General features: G+C 35.1%; 1 protein-coding gene across 6 annotated transcripts in view; it reads right to left on the bottom strand.

Moving 5' to 3' along the window:
• Nucleotides 1–15520, bottom strand: part of LOC140136877 (DENN domain-containing protein 1A-like) — a 147806-nt gene that overhangs the window by 31351 nt on the left and 100935 nt on the right. For all 6 annotated transcript variants that reach the window (XM_072158480.1, XM_072158485.1, XM_072158482.1 and 3 more), the window contains 4 exons: nt 10887–10967; nt 7534–7677; nt 6826–6878; nt 5494–5647 (listed from right to left, as the gene is read on the bottom strand). In XM_072158480.1, coding sequence (XP_072014581.1) covers nt 5494–5647; nt 6826–6878; nt 7534–7677; nt 10887–10967 — 432 coding nt within the window. The remainder of the gene's footprint in view (nt 1–5493; nt 5648–6825; nt 6879–7533; nt 7678–10886; nt 10968–15520) is intronic.

Below are 15520 nucleotides of genomic sequence, written 5' to 3'. Positions count from 1 at the left end.
ATTTGACTATTTTGGCCTAATAAGTGCTAATTGCGTACAAGATATAGGAAACAAGATTCTGAAAACATAGTAATGGTTAAAATTGGCTATAACATGTTTTGAACTCACTGTGACAGAAAAATAACAATGTAAACACAATCCCAACATATCAAGGTAACAAAATTACAATCAGGCCGAAAAAATTGTTTTCTTGCACTCTACTGACCGACCTAAAATTGACCATTTTTTTAGTTTTTAGTTTATAATTTTAATGGTTTCTTATTACTTTTTCTGTGTCTGAATTTCATTTCAAAGTTAAAATTGGCCAATAACATTTTTCTTAAGAAGGAAATCATTACCGTAAACTCATTATAACATTGATAACTATCCATTCATGCATCAATGTTTCCAATAAACTTGGTGTCTTCTTATGCCTGTAAGTATGCAGTCATTCTAAATGAATCAATTTCTTTGGTGTATCTTGAAGGTCTGAAGTGATGTATTGATGTATCTTTCCACATGAACAATGTTCATTGCCTACAGGCGCTGAAAAATATTTTTCCGACCGACTGACCCATCCCAAAAATCCCACTGGAGGGCAAGCCAACAATTATTTTTCTTGGCCTCATTTGATTTCTTTACGGTGTGATAGATGCCTCAAAAGGAGCTGTTATCACCAGTGGCGTAGCTCGTCATGACCGTCGGTTCATGTAAGGCCGTCGGTAGACGGAAGGTGTCGGTGAAACAAAAATTGGGTTAACAATAGGCTATTATTCACCCAGGGTGACAGAAAAAGGGAGAATTATCAAAAAATGATGAAAGATTGTGAATGAAATTGAATTTTACATAAAATTGTGTGTTTTTATGTTGGTATCATCTATTATCTTTTTTTTTTTTGCTCTTCAGTTTTTCAAACCATGCCAAAAAAATTTGGGTCAACAAATCACAACTTCCGTTGGCAAAAAATATTTCCGTCGGTACATTTACAAGTTGTGCCCCCTCCGTTCTAAAATCATGGCTACGCCACTGGTTATCACACCTGATGACTGATTTCAACACTTTACCAATCACAAGTCACTCTGACCTTGGTCAGTGTCTTCTGCTTACACCAGGAATAACTATTTTCTTCATCCACATATACACATTGTTATTCATATCTCCAACAGGTGTGAATTGCAGAGACTACTCAGATGTTAACTGCTACAGGGGACATTACCCTCAACCTGCTATGATAATTGAATATATGAATACAAAACCCACCCAAGTCCATACTTTGGCCAAATTGAGTTAAGCATGGGAAATTGTTGCTATACGGGTTGTTTTACAATCAGGGTACATTTGGGCTGAGCACCATATTGTGCCCCGTTTCAAATATTAGATTAACTTATGATTAGTTCCACCTACAGCCACAAAGAAACTGTTTGAAATGCTTAGCAAATGATGAAATTTCTGTATGATTGAAATTTCTGTATGATTTTGGGACAAAATAGCCATCTCATTTGACCTTTGTGAACTTTGCAAATGATATATCACTGCCAGCAATAACATAAAAACATATTTTGACAGTTCAGAAGTAATGTTTGAAACACGATTGTTCAAAATTGAGAACCACATAAGATTGCGACTGTTTCATTAATTGTACCATTTCTTCAAATTTATGTTGAAAATTCTGTCAAAAAATGTCCTCTCCGAATACAAGCTCGTAATCCATAGTTAAAATTGACCAAAGACTAAAATTATATTTTCTTGAAAAACACTTATAGATATCCTACAAACTCATAATAAACACTTAGTCCACTTACACTTAGTTTCCATGTATCACATGTTTGAAAGTTGGACGTCAGGTTTCCGTCAAAATGTGTCCTCTCCGAAAAATTAGGTATACAGAAACATGTGTATCAAAAACATGTTTCTGGCATAACTTAAAAACTCTGAACACTTGACGCCTAAAATTTTTACAGATTTCCTATTTGACCCATCTACAACACAAAAACAAATAAATTGAGGAAAAACTAGACACTTCATTTTTCACCCCCAGTGAGACAATCTGTGTACCCTGATTGTAAAACAACCCATACATAGGCCTGTCATATGTATGAAAGAACAACTCAAATTCATCCTCTGTGTCTATTGAGCATGTGAAAAATAGCATGTATGAAAAGAGCCACCAAAGTCCATGATTTGAATCTTGTAACACATTGATTGAAATCCAGTATGTATAAAAGTCCACTTGTAACACATTCATTACTGGAGAGTGACTTTTGAAAAAAAAATGGGTTTAATCAAGGAAAGTATGTGGTTTATATTACATGGCAGAATGCTTATCAACATCATACATACCTGTGTGCTTTATTTTATATTATCTTACTAGTGGTAATCTCATTCCAACATTATTGTCTTTGTATATGATTCAAAAAACCACCCAAGTCCAGCATTTAAAATGAACCGCACGAAGTCCCTGAAATGCTAATCGTCATACCTAATACAGTTTAACCTACTCATTTGCACGTAAAACTTACCATATTGACCAGGTAAATCTAACTGAAGGAATTAAAATGATACACAGGTTTTTTTCTCAAAATCACTTCCCATGGACTTGGGTGGGTTTTGAATTTATGTATTCAATTGCCTAAGTCATCTTTGTAATTTTGAGATCAAAGTACAAACTATGGTTCAAACATGCAACAGTTACATAACCACCCTAATTATTTCCCAATCAATCAATCAATGACATTTATAGAGTGCCAAAACCAAAAAGAAATTGCACTAAGGCCCTATTTCTAATTCATACACTCCTAGATAATGAGAACCAATCAGAGCAAGGGTTAGTAAATTACTAGCCGTGCATAAATATTGTACAATTGCACAGGCGCGCACTCCACGTAGTATGCGCAGTGCTTTCGGACACGTTAATTTTTTTTGCGGGTGGATGCATTTATATTTGTTTGCATTTTTAGTGACAATTTTGTTATAAAAATTGAAAAAATCACAGGATTTTTTAGTTGTGTATGAAATAGGTTAATAAATGCGTATCACTTGTTGCTCGAGAAATTGTACAAAAAAATGCACTTGTACGGAGATGTTGATGCCTCTAATGCACCCCCCCTTCGGGGCTCGTGCATTAGCATTAGACGCATCAACATCTCAGTACGCATGCATTATTTTGTAAAATTTCACTCCCAACAAGTGATGTACATTTTTTTAACCTATAATTAGGGATGACCATCATAATTTCATGTTACTGCTATTGCTACAAAAGATTGTTTGCTGGAAAGAACTCATCAACAGAAGTATTTTGGTGGTTAAATGGTCAAAATCGGTCAAAAACTTTTCGAATTATGACTTTTCAAAGTTTCCCATTCTGACCGGTCATTGGAGCGAAATAAATTGACAAAGTCTAAAAATACCAATGTGAGCAAAATTGGTATAAGCATATATTTACCTTTTTATATTTCTTTATTTTAATATATATGCAAACATGAAACAAGCATATTGTGAAAGTATCAAAGGGGTTTCTTATGAAATGGCACTTTACTAGTCAATAGCATTAAGTATTTCTTCAAACCGAGGCACTGAAATCATGCTTTTAGAAAACATTTGCAAAAAATCATCCATAATGGCCGAAGTGGCACAAAATCAAAAGTCCAGGTGAACTTTTTTTCCACAACAATATACACTACACATAAGAAAAATACTAATGTACTACAAAGGATTTTCAACATAGGGATCCAAACAATCAAGTACCAACATGCACAGCTTTGTCCTGATATCACTTCTGGGGTTTTAACAAAATGTTTAACCTCTATTGTGATTGGCAGCAGCATAAGGTATCTCTTTGATAGCTGATAATGCCCAGCCATTCAGCAAGTGGCTAATAACTGACCTTGATAGGCTTGAATGAATACTGTCATCTGCTACAAAACCATCACACTCTAGGAACTGGTCACTCCATCAGGGTTGCCAAACCCGCGATTTGGTAGCCCAATTGGGCGACTTTTGAAGATTTTTCCCGCGACTTTTGACAATTTCCAGTCCCATAGAAACCAATGGTTAAGAAAAAAATTGGGCGACTTTTCAACATTGGCTCCCGCGACATCCGCTAGTTTCCTGCCCCATAGAAACCAATGGTAAAGTGAAAAATTGGGCGACTTTTCGATTATTTGACCCGCGATTCGGGCTGAAATCTTTTGGCAACCCTGCACTCCATATGCTACAGGGAGCACAGTACTTTAACAATGGAGTGAAAGACTTATTATTGATTAGGCGCGTATTTTAAAAGTACAGCTCCTGTGTGTGTATAGCAGCAAGTCAGTGCAGATGGTATAACTATAAGAAAATGTTTAGGGTTGAAATCAGGTGAAAAATACAACGAAAGGGCACGAAACTTCACATTTATGTTCAGAAAGGTGTCTTCTTAGCATGATTCGAAAGGAGTATGGAAATTTCAAAGGGAAGCTGGTGATTTAATTTGTAACTCGAGATCTACTTGTTCAATTTTTTAACCTTTTTACAGAGGGTATGATATAGGTATTGCTGGCAACTCTGCCAAATTACAGCTCAGTAGGCCACGTTTTTCACCTGAAATTATTGACATGAATATTTTGTGCCATTCTTGAGCAGTGCTGAACTCAGCCACTGGCAATTAAAGCGCACTGTGGCGATGGACCAATTTTGACTCGCACTTACAGGAAAATGAAATAAGTTATGTTGCTGTAATTTGCAAGATAGTTACAAATTATAATTGGCATTAACATCTCTAATTTTTACAGAAAAATAATGAAAAATATAAGAATGAGCTCAATTTAGAAATGTCTGTGCAAGCAGTGCACAGTTGAGCTCCCTGCATGTCTATGGGAGTGTTCTAATCAAGTTGATGGTTCATTGGTCATCCCTACTATAATTATTCCCTTTCATTTGTCCCATTACCATTTGTTCTTGTGCAAAGATTGGTGAATTAACGTTTAAATGCTTGCTTGTATCAATTGTTGGGAGTAAATTGTACAAAATAATGCACTTGTATTGAGCACAATGCTTAGATATTTCACAATACCCGAAAAATAACTGATGCAAAGTCATTAACCTCATTCATAACCGTCACTTTTCACTTTTTTTAATTCAATTTACGTCACATTTTCTTCTTTTAATTTGAAAACAGAACACATCTTTAACTCTATCTGTCATTTTCCCTGTAAAAAAATCGAATAGCCCATTAAGGATATGCCGCTAGCGACCAATCACACTATAACGCAATCATGCGATGTCCAAATACCGCGGCCAGCGTCCGCGTAAATTGTGCGAACGTGTAACACGTCACGTAACTCGGTCATTGTAGAGCGTACTTTTAGCTTCGAGACGCGGTCAGCATACTTTTTCAATGACCTGCATTTGCGTCCGCGTATTTAAAAGTTATTATCTGTGATTGGATCGCACTTGCTGCGTATATTAATGAGGTCATTGATGCGTCTTAATGCACTCCCCATACAATCACATTGAAGAATGCACAGCGCTACTTACCGGTGGTGGCGGTCTACTGGGCTTATCAGGAGATAGTTGGGCTATAACTTGTTTCAGATCAGGATCGTTCATGAGATCCATACCACTGTCATCTGTTGACTCCGACCCTTCCTCCTGGGGGCTACTTAACTCTATTGTGTTGTAATGCTTTATTCTGAAAACCAAGTCAAATGCATTACAAGTTAGCAGCATTCTTATCTTCCTTTGCAGGGTGTGTGGGGCGGGGATGGGGGGGGTGGGTGGTGGTGTATGTGTAGGGGTGGGGTGCATTTGTAAGTACCTGTAAACATTAGGATACACACACATCCCAACCATGGACATGCCTGCAACCGTGGACAGTTGCTAATTTGTATTTTCCAGCTGTTGACAGAAAGTTTATTTTAAAACCTTACTTTTCTTTTTTTTAGAACAGAAATTGAAATGGAAGAAATGCATTATGGGAAGTTTAAGATACTTTCTCTGGTGGTAAGGCAAAAAAAAAAAAGGTTAGCTCTCAAAGCTTGCTGGCGTTTGTAAAATCCACGATTTGACAAAAAACAAATGCGGAAATTTTTTTATTTCAAAAAAAATTTTTACTATTTTTTCGAGAAAAAATCGGTGAAAATCAGACTTTTTCTCAAAATACCATGAAAAAAAGTCAGAAATAAAAAAAAAAAAAAAAAAAAAATCGCATTTCGCATTTTTTTTAAATTTCTCGTGAGCTTTAAGAAGAACCTTTTTTTTTTTTTGGCCTAACATAACTCCTTTGTAACTGGATCACACACCATTTCAATTGATAGTATACAAATATTAACTGTCTATGAGTGTGATGGTCGAAATATAATCACGAGATGTAAGACGGCTTGTTCCATTCCACGAGCCGGAACGGTGAGTGGAATGGAACAATACATCTTTCACCGAGTGATTATATTTCTACCATTACACAAATTTAAGACAGTTAATAGTTGTTTTATATAACTCATACATAAATTCTGTTGCTCAAAAATACTATTTAAGATAGGGAATACATTTTTTCATCAACATGACACCATTGCCGTGACATACTTAACATTTTGGTGTCCACCCCATAACTAAATCGGCAAGTCTAAGAGTCAGCGCGTGGCTTGACGCAGGCGCAGCACTATGATGGTAAAAACTATCACACATAGAGGCTGATGGTAAAAATGATAAATGGTTATCAACCAATGAACTGTCTAGAATTTATGTATGAGTGATATAATACATGATAGACTTGTGTGTGGTGACCTGGATTCAAAAGCATTATCCATTATGCAGCTGGACACAAATTTAAAAAAAAATGTTTTACTAGTTTGATTATTAATAGTTTCTTACCCTGGAGGGAACAGTTCAGTCACTGGTCGCACACCATCAGTTGAAGCAAGACCCTGTTAAACGATATAAGAAATATATTTAGAGGCTGCTTTATTACACAACGCCATACAAGGCCATTCTTGAATTATGAGTGTTGCCTGTTTTTGTGATTAGCTTGGGGATACAAGCAAGGGTGTGAGAGGCCATAGACCAAAAAAGAGGAAAATGACTAAAACGCTGAAAAACAGCGTAAAATCAGAGTTAAAATGCAAAAAAAAATGGGCTGAAAATGAAAGAAACAAAGCAGCGTAAATTTTGGCAAAAAAAAAAAGAGGAAATCAGCTGAAAAGAGGAACTCTCACATCCCTGTACAAGATACAGTCTCCATAAAACTGCCCTAAATATCCCCAATCTGTATTTACTTGACCTCAGATGAACCAGGATCTTTACAACAGAACTCAAGAACCATCAGACCTACAAAAGTATATCTGTGATATTTGAATTCTTCTACACGCCGCTATGAAATGATCAATGCAATTTTGCTAAAGCTCACTACCATTCGCAAAATGATGTGAACTACCAAATGGCAACAGTTTAAAATAGTTGCTAACCTTAAGGATGTAAGTTGTTTTATAGATTACAAATTCTGCAATAATGCTGTCAAAATTTAGCATTACCATCTCTGTATAGTAATTGCAATATTATTTCAACAACTTAAATCAAAGTTACCCTTATATGCCTAACAGCTACAGGACTTTCTGCCGGTGATGCTGGTACACTTCCAGATCTGTATCCAGTGGACAAAGTACCGAACGGACTATCTATATCGTGTGTGCCGTACACCGTCATCCTGGTTTGGGCGTCAATGTCATCCTGTTTATAAAGCAACAGAACATGAATTTTTGGATTTCTTAAAATAATCATTTGATTAACCCTAACACCAAGAGGATTTTTGATATCGGAAAAGAGAGAACAAATGAAAAAGGAGAGAAGATGAACAAAGGAGTCATTTGGTACCCCTGGGATTCAAACCTTGGACCCCTCGCATGCCAAGCAGACGATCACAAACCTGTAGCCACAGGGTTTGTGCTGGCCCGGCCAATGAAAGAGTGCCTACATATCACTTGGGGCGATTGCGTCATCACATCACATAGGACGCATGCTTACAGGTTTTCCATGTTGGATTATCTTTGGATTGGGTTGTGTTAGGGTTAATATCACAAACAAGAATACAGCTTTTAGATTTTTTAACAAATATATATGTGCCAATCTTCCCAGCAGATGTGTTGGCATAAAAATAGAAATTGAATTCTTTGTCACTGTCAGAAACTGTTTAACAAATAACATATATCAATCTTCAGTTTTTAGATTTTGTAACAAATATTATGCATGTGCCAATCTTCACAGCACAAGTGTTGGCATAAAAATAGAAATTTAATTCCTTGGAACACCCATTACTGTCAGAAAGATGATCAACAAATATATATCATATATCAATCTTTACATTCATTCATTCATTGTATTTTATTAAGTATGTAGGCCTCCAGCCCATAGTACACAGACATTATTTACATGCATATGAAAGAAAAATCAACAATTTAGATTACCGTACTGACGCGAGTATAGTCCCACCTTCGAGTAAAGTCCCACCCCCAAACTTTCGGAAAATTTCAGAAATTAAAAAAAAAAAAAAAAAAAAATTAAAACAATTAAAAAAATAAAAAAAAAATGTCAAAACAAAAAACCTAAATGCTAAAATCATTCATGGTTGACCTAAAAAAAAAAAAAAAAAAAAAATTCACGATGTTTTGTTATTTTTAATATGAAAATTGATAATTTGTATTCATGTCATACTCTATTAATGATTTCAAAATGCATTCAAATTCAATGCATTTTGAAATCATTAATTTTTTTTTTTTTTTTTTAGGTCAACCATGAATGATCCTAATCCATTTAGGTCTAGGTCCAGGACACTCAAAACTGAAAAAAATTAAAAAATAAAATTAAAATTTTTTTTTTTTTTTTTTTTTTGAAATTGAGTATAGTCCCACCCCCAATTTTGAAAAATGTTCACCCAAAAACGGGGTGGGACTATACTCGCGTCAGTACGGTAATAGAGAAACATTATGTATCAGAATGCATATTATACCTGAGTTTGAGAGCAATATAAATAAACTCTGAAAGTGTTTGAATAACATTAATATCTTCATTTTTCATCAAAGAGATAAACTTTACAATGTCTTGTTGACATTAAAATAGAAGCTTAATTCATCGCAACACTCAACTGATATGTGTAAAGGACATTAAAATAGAAACTTATATCAAGTGTCAATCTTTGCAGCATCCTGTGGACACCAAAATAGAAGCTTAGTTCCTTGAAACGCATTATGATAATGTTACTGTCAGTATCAAAGTTTCTAGATTTTCAATCACTTATATCAACAAAACATGTTCATTGTTCACAAGTTTAAAAAAAAATCTTTGGTTCTAGAATGTAACTTTACATATTTAACCGATTTCAATTAATGCTCTGCGTGCTCACCATAGGGCTTCAACATTAAAAGTCCAATTTTTGAGATATTTTCTTTAAATTTTGAGATATTTTCTCAAAATATCAAGAGCTATCTCAAGAACCACTGAACCATTAATGTCCAATTCTAAAATTTTGAATTTTTAAAGAAATATTGATATAAAATTGGACGGATTGAGTGTGATACCTGAATTTATCGGTCGAGCTAGAGTTTTCAAATATCATGCGAGACAAAAGTCGAGCGTGATATTTGAAAACTATAGCAAGACTGATCAATTCAGGTATCATGCGAAATTATCAGTCTAATTTTATCATTATTATATCTTCAGAATCTTTTTTGGTCAAAAACATGATTTTTAGTAAAAAAACATGATTTTTGGTCAAAAATGTGATTTTTGGCCAAAAATGCGACTCTTGGTCAAAAATGATTCTTGACATGATTTTTAGTCAAAAATATGATTTTTGGTCAAAAATGTGATATTTGGTGAAAAATGTGATTTTGGACAAAATGTGATTTTTGGTCAAAAATGTGTTTTTTGGTCAAAAATGTATTTTTTGGTCAAAATGTGATTTTTGGTGAAAAATGGGATTTTTGGTCAAAAATGTGGTTTTGGTCAAAATGTGATTTTTGGTCAAAATGTGATTTTGGTCAAAATGTGATTTTTGGTCAAAAATGTATTTTTTGGTGAAAATGTGATTTTTGGTCAAAAATGTGATTTTTGGTCAAAAATGTGAAAAATGTGATTTTTGGTCAAAAATGTGGTTTTGGTCAAAAATGTGATTTTTGGTCAAAAATGTGGTTTTGGTCAAAAATGTGATTTTTGGTCAAAATGTGATTTTTGGTGATTTTTGGTCAAAAATATGATTTTTTGGTCATGGCTTGTCACATTTACAAAAAAAAATCACACCAAAAGAGACTTTTACACATAAAGTATATGAACTATGCACTCTATGAAGAGGCTACAGATATGAAAAAACCCTGTAGCTCCATGTGACCGATACACAAATTGATCAGACAGCCAGGTTATGTACAAAGTATAGGAGCCCAGATTCTGAAGACATAATAATGAAACTTCTTATCTGCAGTCAACACCCGCATGGAGGGTTAAATGAATGAAGCCTGTGTGGAAATGCCCTGCAAGGGGCTATTCCAATTAAAATCCACACTATCCCCCTGTGGAAGATTTTGGAAATATCTTCCACAGGGGGAGAATGAATTTCAAATGGAATTATCACCTTAACCAACTCCATTTGAAACGTACCCTCCCTCTGTGGAAGATTCAGAATGAATCTTTTTCAGAGGGTGTATGAAATTCAAATGGAGCTGCTTAATGTGTTTATTCCATTTGAAATTCATTCTCCTCCTGTGGAAGATATTTCCAAAATCTTCCACAGGGGGTAATGTGGATTTTAATTGGAATAGCCCAATCCAGTGACTTAGTGTAAACTCATCTTAAATCTGTTAACATTTACTTCAAATAATTCCCAATTTTATGGTGTAAACAAAAAAAGTGTAATAAATGAATAAAATAACAAGTAAATGACTACAAACCTTTGATCCTTTGACCCGCGTCTTCACATGTTTAGCTGCTGTTTTGACTCCGCCTATTCCCACTCTACCAATATCTTTGGTCTATAAGGGAAAATAAAAGAATAACATTGCAGAATTACCAGGGATAGCACAAGCTCAATAATTTATAAAGGGTAAACTGATTTTTTCCAGACCCTTTAAGCCCTGCAAAACCCAAGTTTAAGTGGTCCAATGAGAATTTTAAGGGGCCCAATGAGAATTTTAAGGGGTCCGAAGTTCTGTCATTCTATCATTGTTTCATTGTTTACACATGACAATCACTTTTTACACACTGACTGACCGCTCTATTCAGAAGATTTCTTGGGTGGGGGCACGGAAGGGGGCATATTTTGCATCAGGTGACCCTCTGATGTGGGCACAAGGTGTAACTGTGGTTAATAAAAATTCACTTGTCAAGCAAAAATGCCAATTCGTTTATTTAATCAACCTGATGGAACTTATTCAACTACTTTTTATGTATTCTAAAATTATGCAGTTCATCAACTCAATGTCCCTGAAGTACATTGCAATAATTATCCAAATTTCAATTAGTCTCTTTGGTCAAAATATGCTCTATATATTTTGCGGGGTCATATCTTAACTTTCTGCTCAATTGTTTTTTATGAAACACAGAGTATCAATATTACCCCTACAGACTAATACAGAATTTGTCCAACATTCAAAATCCCTGTGAATTCTCGCATATTCATGAGGGCCAATCGCTCGATCGTGTGTGCATGTGCATATTTTTTTGGGGGGCTTTGGGGGCACGAGCCCCCTGGGGTAAAAGCAGGGGACGGCCAAAATGAAGGGGCTGCGGAAGAAGAAGGGGCGGCAAAAACAATTAGTAAAGAAAATGGTACTATAAATTAAAATGTGTTGCTTTTAGGGCGCTAGTGCCTATCATCCTTTTTTTTTGTTTTTGTTTTTTTTGCTCTTCACTTTTTCAAACCACCGAAAAAAAAAGTGGGTCAACCTTTTCAGGCTGTTTTGCGGAAGAGGCGGCAAAATTGAATTTTCTTTAGCCCCCCGGGGTGATGCTCAGACTTTGACTGTTTGGAGTTTGTCTGTATCTCTTTAGTCCATGATTATCCCCCTGTCTGGGAGTATGTGCCAGGACTTAACCAAAATGTGTTCTGCCCTGCTGGGACTTGGCAAGACTTGGGGATTATACATGATATGGTGCATACACAATATAGGACATCACATTCAATGTTATGTACATGTAATGTTTAAAATGCAATGTTAAAATGGAAAATGTTGAGTAAATGGGATTAGATGATTGGTATGGAGGACACATCAAGTTACTCATCAATACAACCATGTTAATACCAGAAGCACTAATCTATGATGCAAACCGGGTAAACTCTCAGGTTCCCTTCACCAGACACTAATAAACAGTACATACTTTTTTAAGGGTGATCTTAACCCTGGAATTATAGAAACTTTTGGGCCTCATAACTACTAAATTGTTCGTCTAAAGTATACAAATTTCGTGATTTAAAATGACAAAGACTTGATAAATTCATCTGTGAGGACAAATTTGGGCCAAAATGCTCATTTTGGCCCTAAATCCCCAAAACGGTGGGTGTTTTTTGGTCCACTTCATTTTCATCCAACTTTGAGAAATTTGCACCAAAAATGGTCAAAAAATGGCTTAAAAAAAAAAAAAATTATGAAAAAGCCTGATTTTCGCCCAAATTTAAAATATTTTTGGTCAAAAAAATTTAAAAAACAGTTCCTAGATATTTATATCTAGTTTTTGAAAACACTTTTAAAAAATTGGCCCAAGAATATTTTTGTTACGTTGAACGAGAACAAAAAGGGCCAAAGAATTTTTTCGTTTTTTAGCCCAAAATGAGCATTTCTTTGCATTGCCATTCTAAATATGTATACTTTTATGTCTTTTAGACCAACAATTTAGCAGTCATGAGGTTTTTTGACGAATGTAAGATCCAAATTTTCTTTTGAATAGCAAGTTCAACTGGCATTGACAACCTTCACAAATGTAACAAGCTAATCTGGTTTACTTGTGGCCTTATGACACCACAAACAAAACACACCAACACTCACAGAAAAAGTAACATCACTTCATGAAACAACAACAACATCAACAAAACTTAGAAAATAATACTGGAATACTCAAATAATGCTTAACATTTTGTCACATTCAACAAATTTTAACCCCTTGAGCACTATCTGCCGATCTAACATTGCCTCTGATTGGTCAATTATGTCATATCTTCACTTTAATCACCAATCAGAATGGAGCTTTGCAAATAATTCAACCCAATTTTTTGGGTGGTGAAATTATTCCAACTATGTTGCTGATTGGTCCAATTGATAATAAAAACTTCTTTTTGACCAATAGGCAGGTATTTCTCATAGGGTTAACTATCTTATTTTGAGTCAACTTTATTTGTGATCTGGTCCATGGGGGCCAAATGCGGCAAATTGAGATAACAGCAAAAACATGGAGTGAATAAGCAAAAAATACATAACAATATACACATCACAAAACCTCAGAACTTTATACCAAGTATGCTAGACCTTTGTTGTTTCCAGTATATGATAGCCTACCTAAATAATTATAGTAACTCAATTTTCAAAAATGCCTCCTTTGGCCCCTATATATGGAGCAGATCATGTCACATTTAAATGAAAAAGATTGACATTTTCCTAAAACATTGTTACTCACTCTGAAAGACTGATTTCTCAGTTAAGAAAGTCTATTTCAAAACATGGCTACATATTATTAACTAATATCTTTTCAAAAACATGGAGTGAAAAGGGTTATAGAAGTAGTAGCCAAATGGCACAGGTTTTAAATGCCCATTCAGTGATTTGCTCATCGGGAGGATCGTAAAATTATAAAAATTCAGGTTTTGGCACTTTTGTAATAGATGTGCTAACAAAGCCTGCTAGTGATTAAGGTAAAAGCCTTGTATTAAAGACATTTTACTTGAATCTGTAATTTAGCTACATGATTGAATAAATCAGGTTTTGGCACCTTTGTTAGTGTCATTGATGTGCTAACATAGCCTGCTATATGTAGTGAAAATCCTTGTATTAAAGACATTTTACTTGAATCTGTAATTTAGCTACCATGTATTTGAATGGGGCTTCAACTTTGTCAAACTGCTGTTTTTCTTTGTTTTTTGCAAAAATTTTCATTTAAAAATTACCTAATGACAATTTGAATAATTTTTTTTACACTTATGGTGGGATCACTGAATGGGCTTTAAAGGAGGATTTTGTGATCCTATCCTCCTCTTTTTATAACATTTTTCAGTAGATATCCACGAAAAAAGCTTATTCCCAACATTTCAGTTGATTCCGATTTTGCGTTTGCAAGTTATGCATGATTATTATCGAGTAATCAATTAATCAAAATATCGCCCAAGCCTGCCTGAGATGTTAAAATTGATGCAAAAAATGAACATGGGACAACAGAATTAGACACACACATATCACTAAGGATTGAAATCAAAACTTGACCGCTGGCTGAACGGTGGTTGAACCGCATTCCATTGTTTAGAACAATAGAAACCGGCTCCAAACAGACGGAACCACCCGAAACCAGCGGTCGAGTTTTGATTTCATCCTTAAACTAACAGAGAGGGCACTATAATACTACTGTGCAGGTAACTATCACTAAAATCTAACTACATGTTCATCACTGAAAAGTTGGAGATGCTTTACTAGTGTTATTAGTGTAACTAAACTCAGTCCTATGACTTATAATTTCTCCAAATGTGACTTGTTTTGTATTCACTTTTCACATCTTCAGAGTAAAATATTTGATTCTAGACCATTTTTGTTGTGCTACCACTAAAGGTCCGTTTATACTACCACTGCATTTGCGATGCGTTGCTTTGTGATGCCGATATATCAATTACGTTTTGCCGCAACACAACGCAACTTGTCGCATTTCCGAGTTTAAATATATTTAACTTTATTGCGATATCGCAATGCAGTAGTTTGCAGTACGTGGTAGTATGAACGGACCTTAAATGAGCGTAAATTCGCAGGTTGGTAACTTCAAGACATTCAGCTGCTGGCAGCTGAGACGATGTTCTTTGTTTGCCGCGCACCTGTACAAGCCAGCAGCATGTCCTTCGTGAATGGTCCATTACAGACATACTATTGGATTGAATAGGTGTGAGTGAAGCAAAAGACACCAACGCAACAACCAGGACGTCTCGAAACTACCAACTTGCGACTTCTAGCTCATTTCGTAGGTAGTTGGTCACATTTCTGCAAGGTGCCTTTTGCCGATACACAGAAAATTGTTTCCAAATACAAAGCTCAGTATTCTCTACTGAATGATGATGGCTCAAAAAGTTAACTTGGAAATATGCAAAAGTCATTCTATCTAATCTATGAATGTACATCATATTGGAATTTGAGATATTTTCTCAAAATTACCAGAAGCTATCTCAAGAACCACTGAACCAACACTAGGCTTGTTTGTACTCATTTTGATGCATTTTTCATGCTGATTCCAAATATGGTCATGGAAATGTACAATTCTGAAATTTGTCAATCAAAGAAAATGTAAAACTTGTCGTCTGCAGTCAACCTGCGTGGAAAGAGTTAATGAACTTTGTGCTCAC

The sequence above is a fragment of the Amphiura filiformis genome, chromosome 17 (assembly GCF_039555335.1).
Source record: "Amphiura filiformis chromosome 17, Afil_fr2py, whole genome shotgun sequence".
Classification (NCBI taxonomy): domain Eukaryota; kingdom Metazoa; phylum Echinodermata; class Ophiuroidea; order Amphilepidida; family Amphiuridae; genus Amphiura; species Amphiura filiformis.
The sequence above is the reverse complement of the archived record's forward strand: the minus strand, read 5'-3'. Positions and strand labels throughout refer to the sequence as shown.